Source organism: Pleurodeles waltl, chromosome 2_1 (assembly GCF_031143425.1).
Source record: "Pleurodeles waltl isolate 20211129_DDA chromosome 2_1, aPleWal1.hap1.20221129, whole genome shotgun sequence".
Classification (NCBI taxonomy): domain Eukaryota; kingdom Metazoa; phylum Chordata; class Amphibia; order Caudata; family Salamandridae; genus Pleurodeles; species Pleurodeles waltl.
The window spans coordinates 463808625-463829626 of record NC_090438.1 but is presented as its reverse complement, the minus strand read 5'-3'; the positions used below and the strand labels follow the sequence as shown (position 1 = coordinate 463829626).

The 21002-nt window shown below is 44.1% G+C and overlaps 1 protein-coding gene across 1 annotated transcript in view; it reads left to right on the top strand.

Annotated features, from left to right (window-relative positions):
• The window catches only part of LOC138265628 (glycine receptor subunit alpha-4), a 500430-nt gene that overhangs the window by 318117 nt on the left and 161311 nt on the right, over window positions 1–21002 (top strand). The window contains exon 7 of the mRNA XM_069213515.1: window positions 1915–2064. Coding sequence (XP_069069616.1) covers window positions 1915–2064 — 150 coding nt within the window. The remainder of the gene's footprint in view (window positions 1–1914; window positions 2065–21002) is intronic.

Here is a 21002-nt window from a genome sequence, read left to right as displayed (position 1 = left end):
GTGGAACGGTTGAGAAGAAGTGAGTTTCTAAATTGTTCCTATTCAATCCATTAAACCTAACCTTTGGAAGAATTCTTTCCAAAATTGTGCTTGTATGTTGAGGCTGTATTTTTCTATCTGAGAGAAAAATAAACCTAGTCAACCAAATGATGTGCCCATGAATTACATAAATCCTTTTTTAGGTCAGGTGTGAGTCAAGACCTTTTGATTGTATTGAAATATGTATGATATATAAACATATAGGGGCTTTCATCCACCTCTTCTCATCCATTGGTTTGTTGTTAAGGCATTCAAAGTTTGGTTCTACCCACCTCAGCATATAGCATGGGCAGTGGGTCAGCCTACTTAAGCCATTTGTTGACGTCAATTAGAGTGACTGCATCTTGCTCTCTCACAATAAGCACATCCTCACACCAGCTAGTGCCCTTCGGTGGGAGTGTTATTTTTCGCATTATAATTACTTTCGTATTGCCTTTATGTTTAGAGCCTGATGTGACAGCAGGATGCTTCAAATGCACATTCCGTCTTTATCAGATCCCATGTCCTGTGGATGCTGTTGTAAATTCCTTTGGGAGTATATTGCTTTTCTGACTGCTATTTTCATATCAAATCCATGCCAGATTTGATTGTGTCCTTTTGAGACTGTTCTGTATTAAGTTATTCTCTCTTTACTTTTCACTTACTCGTCTTACTTTCCTTCTTTCTTTCTATTTCCTTCTTTCTTGCATTATTTAATTCTTGGCTTCTGTCATTCTTGTCTCTTTTTCTTTTTCTCTTTCTTTCTCTTTTTCTTTCATTTTCTCGCTTTCCTTTTCTGTTTTTTCTTTCTTTCTTATTTGCCTTTTTTCTTGCATTCTTTCTTTCTTGCTTCTTTCTTGCATGCCTTCATTCTTGCCAGCCAATGTCAGACTGATATACTTTTTTAGGTCTCTATTAGCCAAGACCTATTGATTTTACTGCATTTATATGTGCAACACAATTACTGATAGGGGTTCCAGCCTGACTTCATCCATTAGACTGTAATTGGTGTCATTCACATTTTTCTGAGTCACAGAATGCAGCCCTTTCACAAAGAACACATCCACACACAAAGTATTTCCTTTCAGTGCCACTGAGTACTATGGTAATGTATGTTTTTTTTTTTTTTTACCACAAAACTTTTTTGCCTGTGGCAAATTATTATTATAATTGTTTTTAGATTTTCGAGGGCCTGACATATATCCAGTCAATAACGTTTTACATAAATCAAGACAAAACAAAACAAGAATTGCCAGAAGGCTGGAGGCCAGTGCCAGATCTATTTGCTTTACCATTGCGTGTAACTAAGGGCCAGATGTAGCAAAGGGTTTTACCCATTCTGTGTCTATGGGAAAATGTGTTTGTACATATGGCCCTTAATGTGTGCTAATTCTGCCATAATGTGAATTTTTTTATGATATTACTCAAGATACTGATGCTGAAAATTTACTGAAGGACACTGGGGTAAGAAAAATGCCAGGGATCTTGGGTTGCTTGTGTTCCAGTTCAGGTAGGACCTGGCCTGGCACTTCGGGCTGGGCTGTTCCTTTTAGAGCAGGGTCAAGACTGATTTGGAGATAGCTGGATCCAAACTGATGTGGAGTGGGCAGCTAAATAACGATGGACTGGGATGCAGCCTGAAGTATTTTTTAGTGGCTGAGATTGTCAAACATACCATCCATCATTTTTTTGTATATTTCAGTGCAACGCTCCAATGCGTCCCAGCAAAATGGTCCCTGGATTAGGTTCTGACAATGTCATAATTGCAGTGCACACGGCTCTTCTGATTCCTGTGCCCTTCTTTCACTGCATCTGCTGCACTATTGATAACTATGCCCCTGTGGGGGATTAATGCACGTTATGCATAGTGCAATTAATGTTGTGGTCGATTTCCAGGTTTCCTATGTGAAGGCAATAGATATCTGGATGGCGGTGTGTCTGCTCTTCGTGTTTGCTGCTCTGCTGGAGTACGCCGCAGTGAATTTTGTCTCCCGCCAGCACAAAGAGTTCATCCGCTTGCGAAGAAGACAAAGACGTCACAGAATGGTGAGGCTATTTTTCATCTCTCAGGTCTCTTCCTGCTCCGACATCTCTGCCCTGTCTTCCCTGCTGTCATGTTTTCTTTCTTTTCAATGTGTTATTCTCAACTGTTTAAAATATAATGTCCAAAACAGAGGATTTTGGCCTCACGTTTATCCTTATTTTTGGTGAGGAGAATATGTGGCTGCCTAGACTTCTACCCCCTCTTTTATTTTGAAGGATGGAAATTCATAAACAACGCTATTCTCCCTATCATTCTTCTCTCTTATTTTTCTAGGAATGGCATCTCCCCATTGATATACATTCACTTTGTTTCTAGGATTGTGCTGGCCGGACAATTTCATGCACCCTACTTCACCCTGCTTCATCGTTCACCAGTCTCTATGTGTTCAGTCGTTTCCATCCTGCCTGTTTGCCTCATAAATGAGTATACCTATAAACGTTGTCGCCTATTTTGAATTATTTTTGTTTATGTAATATACTTAACTCAATTTGTTTTACTGCACACTATTTTACCTTCATTGGCCAAATGCATACTTTTCTCAACGTATGTGTCACACTGGACGGCTACTTGTTTCAAGGGGCTGGTTCGTTACCAAGTAAGTTAAGAAATTTGGAGGCATTTAGTGGCATCTGGTGCAACTCCATGTCATGGGGCCACATGTACGTACCATTTTGCACATCGCAAATGGCAAATTGGGTCTTTTGCGATGTGCAAAATGCACTTTGACATGTTCCAAATGTAGGAGGCTTTACCGAATCGCAAAAAGGGATTGGGAGATGCAATTAGGAAGGGGTGTTCCCTTCCTAATTGTGACTCGCACTTCCATGTATGATTGTTTTGTGACCGCGAATGCGATCGCAAAACAATCGTAGTTATCACCAGTGTCACACTGGTGCTAACCCATTCGCAAATGGGAAGAGGTCCCAATGGGACCCCTTCCCCTTTGTGAATGTCAGTAAAAACATTTTTTCAGACCAGATAGGGGTCCTATGGAGTGGTTATATGAAAAAATGAAATATTTAATTTTTTGTTTTTGAAATGCATCTCGTTTTCCTTTAACCCCGTAGCTGCTGGGCCTTTTCCCCCCCAGTGCTGAGCCCTTTTTTGGCTATTTGGGGTAGTTCGCGCTTAGGGCTTCATAACTTTTTGTCCACATAAGCTAACCACGCCAAATTTGCGTCCTTTTTTCCAACATCCTAGGGATTCTAATGGTACCCAGAGTTGGTGGTTTCCCCTGGAGGAGACCAAGAAAATAGCCAAAATACAGTGAAAATTTTGTTTTTTCCAAAAAAATGGGAAAAAAGGGCTGCCGAAGAAGGCTTGTGGTTTTTTCCCTGAAAATGCCATCAACAAAGGGTTTCTGGTGCTGAAATCACTATCTTCCCACCTTTCAGGACCGGGCAGACTTGAATCAGAAAACCAAATTTTTCAACACAAATTTGGCATTTTACTGGGACACACCCCATTTCTACTATATTTGGTGCTTTCAGCCTCCTTCCAGTTAGTGACAGGAATGGGTGTGAAACCAATGCTGGATACCGGAATGCTAAACATTTCTGAAAACTAGACAAAATTCTGAATTCAGCAAGGGGTCATTTGTGTAGATCCTACAAGGTTTTCCTACAGAAAATAACAGCTGAAATAAAAAAATATTGAAATTGAGCTGAAAACAACAGCCATTTTTCTTTATGTTTTACTCTGTAACTTTTTCCTGCGATGTCAGATTTCTGAAAGCAATATACCGTTTTGTCTGCTGGACTCTTCTGGTTGCGGGGATATAAAGGGCTTGTAGGTTCATCAAGAACCCTAGGTACCCAGAGCCAATAAATGAGCTGCACCCTGCAGTTGGTTTTCATTCTATACTGGGTATACAGCAATTCATTTGCTGAAATATGAAGAGTGAAAAAGAGGTATCAAGAAAACCTTTGCATTTCCAAAATGGGATCAAGATAAGGTTTTGAGCAGCAGTGGTTATTTGCACATCGCTGAATTCCGAGGTGCCCATACTAGCATGTGAATTGCAGGGCATTTCTCAAATAGACGTCTTTTTTACACACTCTCTTATATTTGGAAGGAAAAAATGTAGAGAAAGATAAGGGGCAATAACACTTGTTTTGCTATTCTATGTTCCCCCAAGTCTCCCGATAAAAATGGTGCCTCACTTGTGTGGGTAGGCCTAGTGCCCGCGACAGGAAATGCCCCAAAACACAACATGGACACATCCTATTTTTTTTATAGAAAACACAGCTGTTTTTTCCAAAGTGCCTACCTGTAGATTTTGGCCTCTAGCTCAGCAGGCACATAGGGAAACCTGCCAAACCTGTGCATTTCTGAAAACTAGAGACCTAGGGGAATCCAAGGAGGGGTGACTTGCGGGGCTCGGACCAGGTTCTGTTACCCAGAATCCTTTGCAAACCTCAAAAAGTGGCTAAAAAAACAAGTTTTCCTAACATTTCGGTGACAGAAAGTTCTGGAATCTGAGAGGATCCTCAAATTTCCTTCCACCCAGCGTTCCCCCAAGTCTCCCGATAAAAATGATACCTCACTTGTGTGGGTAGGCCTAGCGCCCGCGACAGGAAACGCCCCAAAGCGCAACGTTGACACATCCAAATTTTTTGAAGAAAACAGAGGTGTTTTTTGCGAAGTGCCTACCTGTAGATTTTGGCCTCTAGCTCAGCCGGCACATAGGGAAACCTGCCAAACCTGTGCATTTCTGAAAACTAGAGACCTAGGGGAATCCAAGGAGGGCTGACCTGCGGGGCTCGGACCAGGTTCTGTTACCCAGAATCCTTTGCAAACCTCAAAAAGTGGCTAAAAAAACAAGTTTTCCTCACATTTCGGTGACAGAAAGTTCTAGAATCTGAGAGGATCCTCAAATTTCCTTCCACCCAGCGTTCCCCCAAGTCTCCCGATAAAAATGATACCTCACTTGTGTGGGTAGGCCTAGCGCCCGCGACAGGAAACGCCCCAAAGCGCAACGTTGACACATCCAATTTTTTTTAAGAAAACAGAGGTGTTTTTTGCGAAGTGCCTACCTGTAGATTTTGGCCTCTAGCTCAGCCGGCACCTAGGGAAACCTACCAAACCTGTGCATTTCTGAAAACTAGAGACCTAGGGGAATCCAAGGAGGGGTGACTTGCGGGGCTCGGACCAGGTTCTGTTACCCAGAATCCTTTGCAAACCTCAAAAAGTGGCTAAAAAAATAAGTTTTCCTCACATTTCGGTGACAGAAAGTTCTGGAATCTGAGAGGAGCCACAAATTTCCTTCCACCCGGCGTTCCCTCAAGTCTCCCGATAAAAATGATACCTCACTTGTGTGGGTAGGCCTAGCGCCTGCGACAGGAAACGCCCCAAAGCGCAACGTGGACACATCCAAATTTTTGGAAGAAAACAGAGGTGTTTTTTGAGAAGTGCCTACCTGTAGATTTTGGCCTCTAGCTCAGCCGGCACGTAGGGAAACCTACTGAACCTGTGCATTTCTGAAAACTAGAGACCTAGGGGAATCCAAGGAGGGGTGACTTGCAGAGCGCGGACCAGGTTCTGTTACCCAGAATCCTTTGCAACCCTCAAAAAGTGGCTAAAAAAACAAGTTTTCCTCACATTTCGGTGACAGAAAGTTCTGGAATCTGAGAGGATCCTCAAATTTCCTTCCACCCAGCGTTCCCCCAAGTCTCCCGATAAAAATGATACCTCACTTGTGTGGGTAGGCCTAGCGCCCGCGACAGGAAACGCCCCAAAGCGCAACGTTGACACATCCAACTTTTTTGAAGAAAACAGAGGTGTTTTTTGCGAAGTGCCTACCTGTAGATTTTGGCCTCTAGCTCAGCCGGCACATAGGGAAACCTGCCAAACCTGTGCATTTCTGAAAACTAGAGACCTAGGGGAATCCAAGGAGGGCTGACCTGCGGGGCTCGGACCAGGTTCTGTTACCCAGAATCCTTTGCAAACCTCAAAAAGTGGCTAAAAAAACAAGTTTTCCTCACATTTCGGTGACAGAAAGTTCTGGAATCTGAGAGGATCCTCAAATTTCCTTCCACCCAGCGTTCCCCCAAGTCTCCCGATAAAAATGATACCTCACTTGTGTGGGTAGGCCTAGCGCCCGCGACAGGAAACGCCCCAAAGCGCAACGTTGACACATCCAATTTTTTTTAAGAAAACAGAGGTGTTTTTTGCGAAGTGCCTACCTGTAGATTTTGGCCTCTAGCTCAGCCGGCACCTAGGGAAACCTACCAAACCTGTGCATTTCTGAAAACTAGAGACCTAGGGGAATCCAAGGAGGGGTGACTTGCGGGGCTCGGACCAGGTTCTGTTACCCAGAATCCTTTGCAAACCTCAAAAAGTGGCTAAAAAAATAAGTTTTCCTCACATTTCGGTGACAGAAAGTTCTGGAATCTGAGAGGAGCCACAAATTTCCTTCCACCCGGCGTTCCCTCAAGTCTCCCGATAAAAATGATACCTCACTTGTGTGGGTAGGCCTAGCGCCTGCGACAGGAAACGCCCCAAAGCGCAACGTGGACACATCCAAATTTTTGGAAGAAAACAGAGGTGTTTTTTGAGAAGTGCCTACCTGTAGATTTTGGCCTCTAGCTCAGCCGGCACGTAGGGAAACCTACTGAACCTGTGCATTTCTGAAAACTAGAGACCTAGGGGAATCCAAGGAGGGGTGACTTGCAGAGCGCGGACCAGGTTCTGTTACCCAGAATCCTTTGCAACCCTCAAAAAGTGGCTAAAAAAACAATTTTTCCTCACATTTCGGTGACAGAAAGTTCTGGAATCTGAGAGGATCCTCAAATTTCCTTCCACCCAGCGTTCCCCCAAGTCTCCCGATAAAAATGATACCTCACTTGTGTGGGTAGGCCTAGCGCCCGCGATAGGAAACGCCCCAAAGCGCAATGTTGACACATCCACATTTTTTGAAGAAAACAGAGGTGTTTTTTGCGAAGTGCCTACCTGTAGATTTTGGCCTCTAGCTCAGCCGGCACCTAGGGAAACCTACCAAACCTGTGCATTTCTGAAAACTAGAGACCTAGGGGAATCCAAGGAGGGGTGACTTGCGGGGCTCGGACCAGGTTCTGTTACCCAGAATCCTTTGCAAACCTCAAAAAGTGGCTAAAAAAACAAGTTTTCCTCACATTTCGGTGACAGAAAGTTCTGGAATCTGAGAGGATCCTCAAATTTCCTTCCACCCAGCGTTCCCCCAAGTCTCCCGATAAAAATGATACCTCACTTGTGTGGGTAGGCCTAGCGCCCGCGACAGGAAACGCCCCAAAGCGCAACGTTGACACATCCAAATTTTTTGAAGAAAACAGAGGTGTTTTTTGCGAAGTGCCTACCTGTAGATTTTGGCCTCTAGCTCAGCCGGCACCTAGGGAAACCTACCAAACCTGTGCATTTCTGAAAACTAGAGACCTAGGGGAATCCAAGGAGGGGTGACTTGCGGGGCTCGGACCAGGTTCTGTTACCCAGAATCCTTTGCAAACCTCAAAAAGTGGTTAAAAAAACAAGTTTTCCTCACATTTCGGTGACAGAAAGTTCTGGAATCTGAGAGGAGCCACAAATTTCCTTCCACCCGGCGTTCCCCCAAGTCTCCCGATAAAAATGATACCTCACTTGTGTGGGTAGGCCTAGCGCCCGCGACAGGAAATGCCCCAAAACAGAACGTGGACACATCACATTTTTTCATAGAAAACAGTGCCTACCTGTGGATTTTGGCCTCTAGCTCAACCGGCACCTGGGGAAACCTAGCAAACCAGCACATTTTTGAAACCTAGAAACCCAGGGGAATCCAAGATGAGGTGACTTGTGGGGCTCGGACCAGGTTCTGTTACCCAGAATCCTTTGCAAACCTCAAAATATGGCTAAAATAACACGTTTTCCTCACATTTCGGTGACAGAAAGTTCTGGAATCTGAGAGGAGCCACAAATTTCCTTCCACCCAGCGTTCCCCCAAGTCTCCCGATAAAAATGATACTTCACTTGTGTGGGTAGACCTAGCGCCCGCAACAGGAAATGCCCCAAAGTGCAACGTGGACACATCCAAAAGTTTGGAAGAAAACAGAGGTGTTTTTTGCGAAGTGCCTACCTGTAGATTTTGGCCTCTAGCTCAGCCGGCACCTAGGGAAACCTACCACACCTGTGTATTTCTGAAAGCTAGAGACCTAGGGGAATCCAAGGAGGGGTGACTTGCGGGGCTCGGACCAGATTCTGTTACCCAGAATCCTTTGCAAACCTCAAAATTTGGCTAAAAAAACACATGGTCCTCACATTTCTGTGGCAGAAAGTTCTGGAATCTGAGAGGAGCCACAAATTTCCTTCCACCCAGCGTTCCCCCAAGTCTCCCGATAAATATGATACCTCACTTGTGTGGTTAGGCCTGGTGCCTGCGACAGGAATAGATCACACAACGGTCAATGTTGGTCCTTACGTGAGGCAGCTGTTGACCCTGGGGTGATCCATTCCTGACACAGGCACTAGATGTAGGCACTCAAGTGGGGTAGTGTTTTTATCAGGACAGGTGAGGAGTCACTGGGTGGTAGGAATGTTGTGGATCCCAGCATATTCCTGTAGTTTGTGTGACAGAAATGCAAGAAAAATAGAGTTTTTTTTCAACATTTCAGCTTTGCAGGGTATTCTGGGTAAGAAAACTTTGGGGAATCCACACAAGTCACACCTCTGTGGACTCCCCTGAATGTCTAGTTTCCAGAAATGTTTGGGTTTAGTGTGTTTCTCTATATGGCCGCCGAATCCAGGACCAAAAACACAGGTGCCTGCCTTACAAAACCAGTTTGTTTTGCCATAGACAATTTTGATGTCTCCACAATATGATTTGGGTGGTGGAATTTGGGGCTGAACTAAATTGGTGAGCTCCCAAGAGAGCACTCTCTCTCTGCTTGCCGCCGCATTCACCTGCTCTCTGGGTTGGCCTAACCCACTATTACCCAGTTGCACGAACAGCTTGCGAAGGGACAGCAGGACTGTCCTCATCACCTCCCTCATAATGTACTGGAAGAGGAGTTTTCGAATGGGACTCCTCTGACTGAAAAATCACTCCCAGAGTCTGAGCCATTATCCTATCCCTCAGATGCTGTCTCAGTATCTGATGTCTCAGTCTCTGATCCTATGTCAGAGCGGTCCTCTATAGCCCGAGTGCAGGCAGCAGTCATCCATCAAGATGCCATCTCTGCTATTGGCTAAACTGTTGCTCTAAAACACTAGCCTACGTAGACAGTCACAAAATCGATGGTGTGTGTGAGATACGTGCAACAGTAGAGGCCACCTTACCTGCGCTTCTTCCCTCAATCAGCACGTACTTTCAAGACACTCAAAAAACACCTTGTCACATACCATTCGTCACAGTCTTTAGCACCTCCTGCGCCCAGTCCAACAATCATTATTGGTGCTCCCACTCCCTCCTCCTCGGATTCCCTCATTACCACCCAGCAAAAGTGCCCTTCATCTCTCCATAGACTTTACTAATGTACTCAGCTATTTACATAAAATACAGATGTGCTCTTTGCAGTAGGCATATAAACCTTCTGCGCTTCTTTATGGCACTAAAACTGCCACTAGACAAGTCGGACCCTTTTCCCCCCAGGGAAACCACACACATATTGACAAAAGTGATATATATATGACAGCCAACCACCTGAAACTCAACTCAAGCAAAACCGAAATAATCCTCTTTGGCCCACACAAAAACACCTGGGACCCCCCATGGTGTCCCACCACGCTAGGCCCTGCACCCACCCCCGCCAACCACGCACGCAACCTCAGCATCATCCTAAACTCCTCCCTCTCGATGACCCAACAAATCAACGCTCTTACCTCCTCATGCTTCAAGAAACTCCGTATACTGAAAAACATTCAAATGGATCCCCACAGAGACCAGAAAAACTGTCACTCACGCACTCATCAGCAGCAGGCTTGATTACGGAAACGCCCTCTACGCCGGCACCACTCTAAAACTCAAGCGCAAACTACACGCATCCAGAACTCAGCAGCACGACTCATCCTCGACCTCCGCCGACACGAACACATCTCTCCACACCTCAAATCCCTCCACTGGCTCCCCATTGACAAAAGGATCACCTTCAAGATCCTCATCCTCGCACACAAATCACTCCACAACACAGGCCCTGCCTACCTCAACGAGAGTCAACTTCCACACCCCCACACGAAACGTCCGCTCAGCTGACCTCTCTCTCGCCTCTGTCCCCCGCATCAAACACACCACCACCGGGGGCAGATCCTTCTCCTACCTTGCACCCAAAACCTGGAACGCACTCACAACCCACCTTCGCAAGACCCAAAACCTACTTCTTTTCAGGAAGGGCCTCAAAACCTGGCTTTTTGAACAGTGAACCTCCCAGCCCCTTTCCCTCCCCCCACCCCCCACCCCCCCCAGTGCCTTGAGACCCTCACAGGTGAGTAGCGCGCTTTATAAATCTCTTTGATACAGATCTACCTCTATATATATATATATATATATATATATATCTACATAGATATATCTATAGATATATCCATGTACCTAGATATATCTATCTACATAGATATATATAGATATATACATATATTTTTTTATGGCCCCCAGGGAAACCCTACAACATCTAAAAAAAACAATTGCGAGGCCTTCCCGAACGTGTAAAAGGCCGTTTTCCCCATCAAAGCAGGAAGCGGCCGCAAGGGAAAACACCTTTGCAACGTCAGCGCGCCTCGCGGCGCGCTGACGTCACAAAGGGGCGGGTGGGGGGTGGGGGGAGACACGGTAGCTTCCGTGTCTCCCCAGGGAAGTAAAAAAAAAAAAAAATCCTCGGGTGCGAATTTATTAATGCCCTTCCTGGTGTCGGCCACTGGTCGTGACCCGCACCAGGGAGGGTGTGTGGGCGTCGGCCAGTGGCCGACGCCCGCACCAAAGCGGTTAAGGAAAACAGGTTGCATTAAAAAAAAAACAGCTTTATTTAAAAGCAGTCACAGACATGGTGGTCTGCTGTCTCCAGCAGGCCACCATCCCTGTGAGGGCCACCATTCCCAAGGGGGTCGCAAATTGCGACCTATCTCATGAATAATCATGAGGTAGGCATTTGCAACCCCCTTGCGAGTCGCAAATAGTGTCATTGACACTATACAACATTTGGTTTTGCGATTCACAAATTGAGAGTGGCTCTAACTCGTAATTTGCGAGTCGCAAAACCAGTGTTTGATACATGTAGCTCATGGTTCCTATTAGTTTTTAAGCTCGAGGAACAAAACGGATGTACACTGGTAGGATTTAGAACAAAACTTAATAGATTCGGTCTTCTAACCCAGACACCACTCCTTGCACACAAGGAGGAATCTCCGTAGTGTTTCTTAAGCTTCAATAAATGAGCTACTATTGTATCCTCATTAATTCGTTAATGCACCAATTACATTGATCACAAGCTAAAGACCCTTCCTGCAGAAACAACTTAGTTATAATGCCTGAATCAAATTGCTTTACATGGCACCCATAAATGCATGTCAAGAACTAAATAAAGAGCTACCCTTAAGCATCAATTTTGCCGCCAAATCTTGAGTCGTGGTTTGATTCAGAAAAAAGCATGCTTAGTTTGATCTAAGCCATTAGTAACTGGGTTGCATCTCAATACATAGTTTTTTGCCCACTATGCCACTCAAGTCAAGAACTACCCTCATGAAACCAGGCCTGTTCCTCTCTGAGCTGTAAAACAAGCAGCCGCAGACCACTTTCTGCCTATTTTCTAAGGCAAAGTGAGCAATTTAATTGAGAGAACATATCAACCCCTCACCATGATCATTAATACATGTCATTATTTACTTTATTTTGGAGTTTTGTATGGGGCACCATGATTAATCAATTCCCATTAGCTAGTTTCAGGCTTGTTATAATGACCACTATACTGGTAGCTGGTTCATTCAGGCCTTGAAAATCCTGAGGTTTGGGAGAGGGATAAGAGAAATTCGGCTTGACGATTTTGCATACTTTGGTCCAATTTCAGGAGAAGTTATTAAAGAATGTGGGTCTGACCAGCCTGCAAAACATATAATGAATACTCCAGGTATACATATTGATTACCGGAGAAGGTGAGGTACACATAAAAAATCGGGGATGGCAGGGATCATAATATATTTTTTGGGGTGGCGTGATAGTAGGACATAATCCTGCTGTCCCTTAATAATTCTGTCAGCAATAATAAAAAACAGAAAACTGTAACCAACCATGAAAAACATGTCGAATTTTACATATCACACTGTTTCCATAAATCAGTAAATAATATGTACATTGTTTTTTGACTGGCAGGGGAGGATCACAGAATTTGGAGATATTGATCCATGTTAAAAATATGCTTTGAGCAGGCGTTTCATTCCCTTTCCATCCCCAAGAACGTCATGACGCAGAAATTGAGGGGCCGATTTCACATAACTATGCATTAGTATGTTCAGCTTGCATGTGAAAACAACCTTTCTCACAGATGTAGAATCACTTTTAACAGACGCATATTTACTCGCACGACATTGTTCATGCCTCTGAATCTCTGCATGAGTAGTTCGGGATGGGTATGCTTTGAAATTGTGTGGATATTACAAACACAAACATAGTCGTTTGTGAGTATTCACAAATTCCCAACCCATTCCTGCTATCAAAGTGGATGAAGAATAACTCCTGCCAAGAGCAAGATTAGCTTGCGGACTTTCTCGCACATAGACTGAGGAAATTACAAGGAGAAAAAATATGTTTATCGTAGCTACCCCACCCTCTGGCACCCAAACCAATTTGACGAAAACTCAGGTTTACAAACCTTTGAAAACATAGAATTGCATCAAATCCATGAATTGATGTGTAGAAACACCAATGCACCACCCCAGGAACCCATTGAGCACCTAACAGCTTGTTTGTAACATAACACAGTGCAAGTCACGCAAGAAAGTGCAAAACAAACTTTGCGTGGCTTTGTTAGTCTGGCTGAAGCCTTCGTATTGTCCTTGTTTCACTGCGACGAAAGGACAATGCAAAAGCTTTGTAAATCTGGACTCCTGTGCCAAATAAAATGTGGTGCAATGTATTTTTGTAATCTTCACTTGATCTATATGATCCTTTCCCATTCCCTCAAGTAATGTACAGTGCTTTGCTGATTTCAAGCTAGGTTCACACTATATAAATACCAATATAAACAAACATAACATTAGCATTGCGTATAAGGTTAGGTTAATGGTTTTGGTCAAAAGCACGTTTAGTGATGGGTTAAGATCACGTTAGGATAGGAGTAAGTGTTAGCATCAGGATTAGTTTTAGATAAGACTTAGGAAAGTGTTGGGGAAAAATTTGTGGTTAGTTTAGTTAAGGATTAGTGTTCCAGTTGATGTCTGAACGTGCGTGGGGAAGCTCAGTGATTGCAATATGCACGGGCTCTCAATGAGCATGTACCATTTTCCAGTAGATCTCTCGCTTAATGAAAGTCTGAGGGCTTGATTGCGCAAACTGCACTTTTGAGTAGGGTGACACTTTTGAGTACGTTTACTACTTTTCAGTATTCACACAAAGCACTTTTGGAGTAACTTTGAGTCTCATGTACAAATCTTTTTTGGAGGTTGCACACGGTCCAATTTGAAAACTGGGCTGAATCAGGCCATTTGTGACGGCAAAAAAGCATTTTGAAATGTACAAAAACCAAATTGTGGTTCAGTACCTTGTTACCGAATCACAATTTCCTTTTGCGATTCAGTATTTGGAAGGGGCTTTTTTATGGCGTTTGTTCCAAATGGCAAATCTCAGTGGTATGTATTATTGTTTTGCGGCTGTACTATAGTTGCAAAACATTAATTCTTGACTGACTACTGAAAGGTAGTGGTAACTATTTGCAAATGGTAAGGGTACATTATGGAAATTGCAATTCCAATTTTTGTATATTTGGCCTTTACACTTTTATTTATCAAATATTTTCTAATTAAATAACAAATATGTATTGTTTAAATATATATTTTACATTAATTTATTTATATTTCCAACTACTTAAAATACTTTAATTTATATTAATTTAAATTATATTCAAAATGGCCATGGTGGCCAACTTCTCCTGTTGTGTTTGTCCAGGAGGAGTGGGGCTGTGTAAGCAGCAATGCCATTAATGTTTACATATGGATTTCAGATGATTTTCTTTTGATTTCCGCACCAGACACAGCCATGGTCAGACTGGCCTACAGGGCAATCAAGCAGTGCCAGAGGGGCTGGTCCTACAGGGCAATCAAGCAGTGTTGGGGCAGATTTTGTTAGATGTGTGGGTCTGTTTAATGTCAAGCAGATGGGTTTTGTTTTGTTGATTTCCTTGATGATACCACAAATATTGCCTGTAGAAAGCACAACTACATTCATTGTCCCATACCTTAAAAAAAATCACATATACAACACGTCTTTACAAGTTTAAAACTGCCCTATTTGCAAATGTAAAAACTTTTTAAGCTATCTCATTTGTTAATTGAAGGCATGTCTATTTTGGTGCCCGGGTCTATATTCTGGACCAATCATATCCCGAGCAAAACTTTGATAAAACTTACCTTTCTACATACATCAATGGATTTTCCGAATAATATTTTTATGTCTAGTTGAATTAAGGTCCTCCGTGCTTGAACAGATGGCGTGGGTTAATCAAATCTTAAAAAAAAACTCATTTGGCTCCCCAGGGAATCTGACAAAGGTAAGTGGTAAGGGATAGCAGATCTTGCCTGAGGCCCACAAGACCCTCCTAACTCTTCCTAAATTGAACAAATTGTTCCACGAAAACCCAAACAGATCAAATTCGCTGGCTTGTAGTATTGAAGATTGTTACCCAATTTCAAATACACATATATGACCCTGGAAGCTGTGGGCATTTTCAGCTCCATTTGCCTAAAATCAACCCCAGTTGACATTAAATTCCCTAGTGGACTGATGGCAACTCAAGGACACCTTGCTTGATATTAATACAACATATGCTTGCAGCCAGTGAGTTGCAAAAACAACAGAGCTCCTTGCTCCTTTCTTTCTTTCTTATGCATATTTATAGAGCATGTAGCTACCCAAAGGCTTCCCATCGCTGTGTAGGTTGAAGCATGCTCCTTAATGCCTGTTGATTATGCCAAAGAGATTAGTTTGGTTCAAACCAAGTTTTGAGCAGCTTTCTGAATTTGGTTTCATCAGGCTCAGTTCTCAAACCTCTTGGCATGGAATTCCATAACTTAGGGGACAGATGGGAAAAAGATTTCCCACCCCAACTGGCCTTCTGAATTGTGGAACCCTCATGAGGCCTGTATTAGACAATCTTAGAGTCCTGTTTGGGGAGTAGGATGTCAGAAGGGTCGTAATCATACAGGGTCCTCTATGTTTAATTGCCCTGCGTGTCAGGCATAGTGCTTTGAATTGTATTCTCTTTTCCATGAGGAGCCAGTGCAAGGTGAATCAGGCACTTTTGGCTGAAGACCATTTGGAAAGCTTGAAGATGGTTCTCACCACAGCATTTTGTACCACTTGAAGCCTTTAAACAGCTGATTTAGGTGAACCCAAATACAGAGAGTTCCAGTAGCCCAGGCATGACAGAGTAAGTGCCTGGACCACAATACTTCTGAAGAGAGTAGGTGTTAGACCTGGCATCTTTTTGGCATGTCTCCCCTCTCTTTTTGCCTTTTGACCTCTTGTTTTTATGGTTTACTGGACTCTGTTTTTGCTGGTTTATTGTCTCTGCACACTTAACCACTGCTGATCAGTGCTAAAGTGCAAGTGCTCCCTGGTAAAATTATACTGTTGATTGGTTTCTCCATGATTGGCATATTTCATTTACTGGCAAGTCCTTGGAAAAAAGCACCAGAGGTGCCCAGGTCCTGTAAATCAAATGCTACTAGTGGGCCTGCTTTAACAACACAAAAGGATGATGGACGGAGTGCTGAACAATGCAAACACTCACCCCAGTCACAGATCTGGGTTTAATCCATCGTTCTTTTGCTCACCATGCCACCCCAGTTTGGACCCAGCCATATGCAAATCAGTCTTCACCATGTTCCTCATGGGAACAGTCCAGCCCAAACAGCCAAGCCAGGTCCTCCCAGGACAGGAAACAAGCATCCTGGGACCGGTTTCAGGGTATCACCCTTCATCAGCCAGCCAGCTTGAATCCAGTGGCACAGTGAGCACGGGACCCAAGTCTGGGCATACCCTTCCCACTTAGGGCAACTTTAGCAACACAAAAGGATGATGGACAGGGTGCTGAACAATGCAAACACTCACCCCCAGTCGCAGATCTGGGTTTAATCCATTGTTATTTTGCTCACCATGCCACCCCAGTTTGGACCCAGCCATATACAAACCACTCTTGACCCTGTTCCTCATGGGACCAGTCCAGCCCAAACTGGCAATCCAGGTCCTCCCTGGACTGGAAACAAGCATCCTAGGACTGGTTTCAGGGTATCACCCTTCATCAACCAGGCTAGCTTGATTCTAGTGGCACAGTGAGCAGGGGACCCATGTCTGGGCATACCTTTCCCACTTAGGGCAACTTTAGCAACACAAAAGGATGATGGAGGAAGTGCTGAACAATGCAAACACTCACCCCTAGTCACAGATCTGGGTTCAATCCATCGTTCTTTAGCTCACCATGCCACCCCAGTTTGGACCCAGCCAATGCAAATCAGTCTTAACCCTGTTCCTCATGGGAACAGTCCAGCCCGAGCTGCCAGGCCAGGTCCTCCCTGGACAGAAACAAAAAATCCTGCATCACTGAGTGTGCCACCCACATAAGTAGCCCTGTAAATGGCTCAGACCTGCCACTGCAGTGTCCGTGTGTTCAGTTTTAAACTGCCAGTACGACCTAGGCCCTAGGTAGCCCCATGGGCAGGGTGCAGTGTATTTAAAAGGTAGGATATGTACTGGTGTGGATTACATGTTCTAACAGTGAAATACTGCCAAATTCGGGTTTCACTGTTGCAAGGCCTATCTCTCTCGTAGGTTAACATGGGGGCTGCCTAATAATTTTAAAGTGCAACTTCCCTTTGAGAGCAGATAGAAATATAGAGTGTAGGGTCTCTGAACGTACAATTTAAAAGTACATCTTTTAGTGAAGTTGGTTTTTGGACTGTGAGTTTGAAAATGCCACTCCTAGAAAGTAGCCATTTTTTTGCTTAAACCATTCTGTGACTCTGCCTGTTTGTGAATTCCCCGTCTGGGTCAGTTTGACAGCTGGGCTGTTTACACCTCTCCTCTAGAAAGTGACACAAAGGGAGCTGGGGTGTAGCCTGCATATCCTGATGAGCCATCTGAGCTAGGGTTGAGGGAGGAGTGGTTGCTTGCCTGCCGTCACACAATTCAGTCTTCAACCCCATGGTGTGTGTCTGGGGCCTGGCCTGGATAAAGAACGATCTTGCAAACACTGGAGACTTTGCTTTGAAGTTTGCCAACTTCAAAGGCATAAAGGGGTATAAATAGTGGACCCAAAACCCCATACTCTTAGAATCTTTCTGGAATCAAGAGGAACCTCTGCCCAGTAGAAGGGCTGAATGGGGAGTGCTGTCCCTTTGCTGTGTTGCTTTGTTGGACTGGCCTGCAGTTTCTGCTTCTCCCTGTAAAGAGTGCAACGGGTGAACTTCACTGTGTGTCCTGCTTGAGAGAGTTCTCCAAGGGCATGGAGTAGAGTTTGCCTCCCGTTGGAAGTCTCAGGGACACCAAAGACTTCAGTTTCCTCAACCTGCAGTACTAGGAACAGTGTATTTTTTGCTGTTCAAGAGGAGAAACCACTGCGATGCCGCCAATGACATCGCTGGCCTGCACCCTGACCTGCTGGCACCTCACGGAGCTGCACTGTCCCACGTCGCACCGCGATCCTGGTCTAACCAACACCGTCATAGCATGACTTCACTGAACCCCTGCGCGCACTGCGACCTGTGGACGCCAGACTCTGGCACAGCCTGCTCACACCACAGCCTGGGCATCCCCGACGATGACGCTACTGCTGACACTGGCGCCGCTGCCTGCACCATGGCCTATGGACACCGCTTGTGAGGTACAGGAAGCACCATCCCATCCGCACCACTGGCTTTGGTCTACCGATGACAGCACTTCAGCAACGATAATGCCGATGCCTGCACCGTGACCTGGTGACACCGCATGTCACACTGCCCCACTTCACACCGCAGCCCTGGTTTCACCGACATCGCTGAATGCTGTTACTGAGCCTCTGCCTGCACCGTGACCTGCGGGCACCGCACTTTGCATCGTCCCGCTTCGCACCGCAGCCCTGAAGCCATCCAAGCCAGTGCTCCTAACCTCATCAGCCCGGAGTTCAATCCACACCGGATGTGACATCAAGGGCCCGACGACTCCGGCACCGACTCTGGAACTGACACCGCAACGCCAGCGGCGCCGCTCTCCAGAGCTCACTGTAAGGATCACGATGCCCTGCAATTCCAAAGGTACTGTTTGCGGGTCTTCCGGACACCATTTCTGGCCCGCAATGCCGCGTCCGGCCTGAACTGTTTTTTTTTTTTATCATGACACTGTGATAGCCCCAGGTGGAGCTATCAACTTCAAGGAGCTGTATTTTTGAGTAAATCTTGCAGAATTTATATTTTTATTACTGTATGTTGGGTTTTTATCATATTTGGAGTTGTTTTATATAGAGAAATATTGCCTATTTTTCTGAAACTGGTGTGGTGTCCCTTTGTAGTACTTTTATTTATTACTGTGTGTTATGTGCTAATGCTTTACACATTGCTTCTGAGATAACCCTGACTACTCATGCCAAGCTACCAAGGGGGTGAGCAGGGGTTATCTGAGCGGGTATCTCCCTCATCCTGACTAGAATGAGGGTTCCTACTTGGATAGGGTGCAAACCAACTGCCGACTAGAGACCTCATTTCTAACAGTAGGTATTAAGTAAAGCATTTTTTGTAGCGTTCTCAGCACTGCAAATAGGAACTAGTCACTTTTTTGACTTGTGCTTCCATTGAAAGGGAGCTATCCAGCCATATCTCCACTTTTCATTGGAGATGACGGAGAAGGGAGAGTCCCTAGACTGTCCAGCCAGTCCATTATTGGCCATGGGGATACATTGTTCTCCACTAACATCAGTTCAGTTTTGTTTCCATTTATTTTTACCAAGCAATTCGACATCCGATGTGCCACTTCCTCCAGACAGGGCCCCAGCTGTTGTTGAGAATCCTCCTTTGAAACAAGGGAATCCCCAAATTCTTTGGTGCTCCTGACAATGAAACACAATTAAGCTGACACTGCACTTGCATCCATAGAAAATGGCAACTGCTTTGTAGAGAGCTTGCCAAAGTAGCTTATGGTGTTATTTCTGTCCACCTGTCACTGCACATAAGGTTTCTAAAATGACAGCTATTTTTAGACTCTTACACAGCTTTTGCCTTGAAAAGACAACCCAGTTCACAGATGAAAATTAAAGCACAGATGGTGTGTCCCCTTTTTCCTGCTGAGCTCTATAGCAAATACAGGTCATCCCAATCCTTGTAGCACAACCAAAAGTACCCTTTGTGTTCTATTAATTGTTTTTTATAATTAACATTGCCATTGTGACCTTACATCATAATATTTATTTTCCTCCATCATAAGTGCCCCACCAGGAGCTTCAGTGTATAATAGAAAAACACAAGCACTGTAATAAAATAGTACTTTAAAAAACAAAGGAACATTCACACATCAAACATGCAATTATAAATTATATTATTAAGGTTTGTGATGGACAGATGGGGAGTGCATATATAGATATATATATATATATATATATATATATATATATATATATATATATATATGACGGTCGCCACTAAGTAGTTATAGTTAGGACCCTGTTTCCATTAAAAAAAGCGTTTTGGACTTGCCAGTATCTTTGGCACAGAGTGCCGAATCTTCATGAAAATTTCTCCAAAAAGTGTCCGGGTGATTCTTATTGCACACTAAAGGTTTTGGGGTGATCCCTCAAGCAGGGGCTGAGAAAAAGTGGGGGTACACAAACATGTGTTTCCCATATTAATTCCCATAGTACCTTTGAACACGAATTCAGCCCGAACCACTGGATGGAATTACACCAAATTTTTCAGAAAGCTAGCTTTCGGTACACAGGTTACGCTTTCGCTTATTTGGTGTAAATATGTCTAGTAGTTTAGGGAAATTTAAGGAAATCCAAATTTGTATATCTGTGGTCGCAAGGACTTCACAAATAATAATGAGCTTGTGCAGGGAAAAGCACATCTCTGATTGGCTTCCAACACTTGCACCCTCGCCATGCACTGCTAATTACCACGCAAATTACAACACTCATGACATTTTTGAGAATATCATTGATAATATCAATGTAATATTTGCAGTAAAATTTTTGACCAAAAAACTTTGCATGGCTGGGGTGCGACTTATAGTTATCTTAGGGCACGAGTTATAGTTACTTGAGATAACTCCATCTACAGCAGGTGAATTTCGATGTTTTAAAAAAATTCTATTTCCTAACTATAGCGTCCCTGTAACCTTTTTTTCAGTGTATATATATATATATATATATATATATATATATATATGTGTTATTTTGAACTCAGATCCAGATCCCTGAGATAGTTAAAGTGCTGGTTAGTGCAGGATTTCCTCTGGTGTTTACCCGCAGCTAGATATGTGGACACGGGTGGGGTAGCTTGGTCAGTAAGATTGGGGATGGGGTGAGCTTCAGATTTCCAAACAATCACGCTTGCAGAAAATATTAAAACGCATTATAAAAGAAGCATGGTGCACGAGAGGTGCTTAAGGGGCTGCAGAAAGGGAGAGGAATGCAGATTAGTTTGGGCACTACGTGAGAGAAAGCAGATTATTTAGTGAAATAACCAACATTTTTGTAAGTCTTTCTAAACAGAGAGAGTGAGACATGTTGTGTGTTTTTGTGTGTGCATGTGTGTAACAATTCCTGGTGAAATC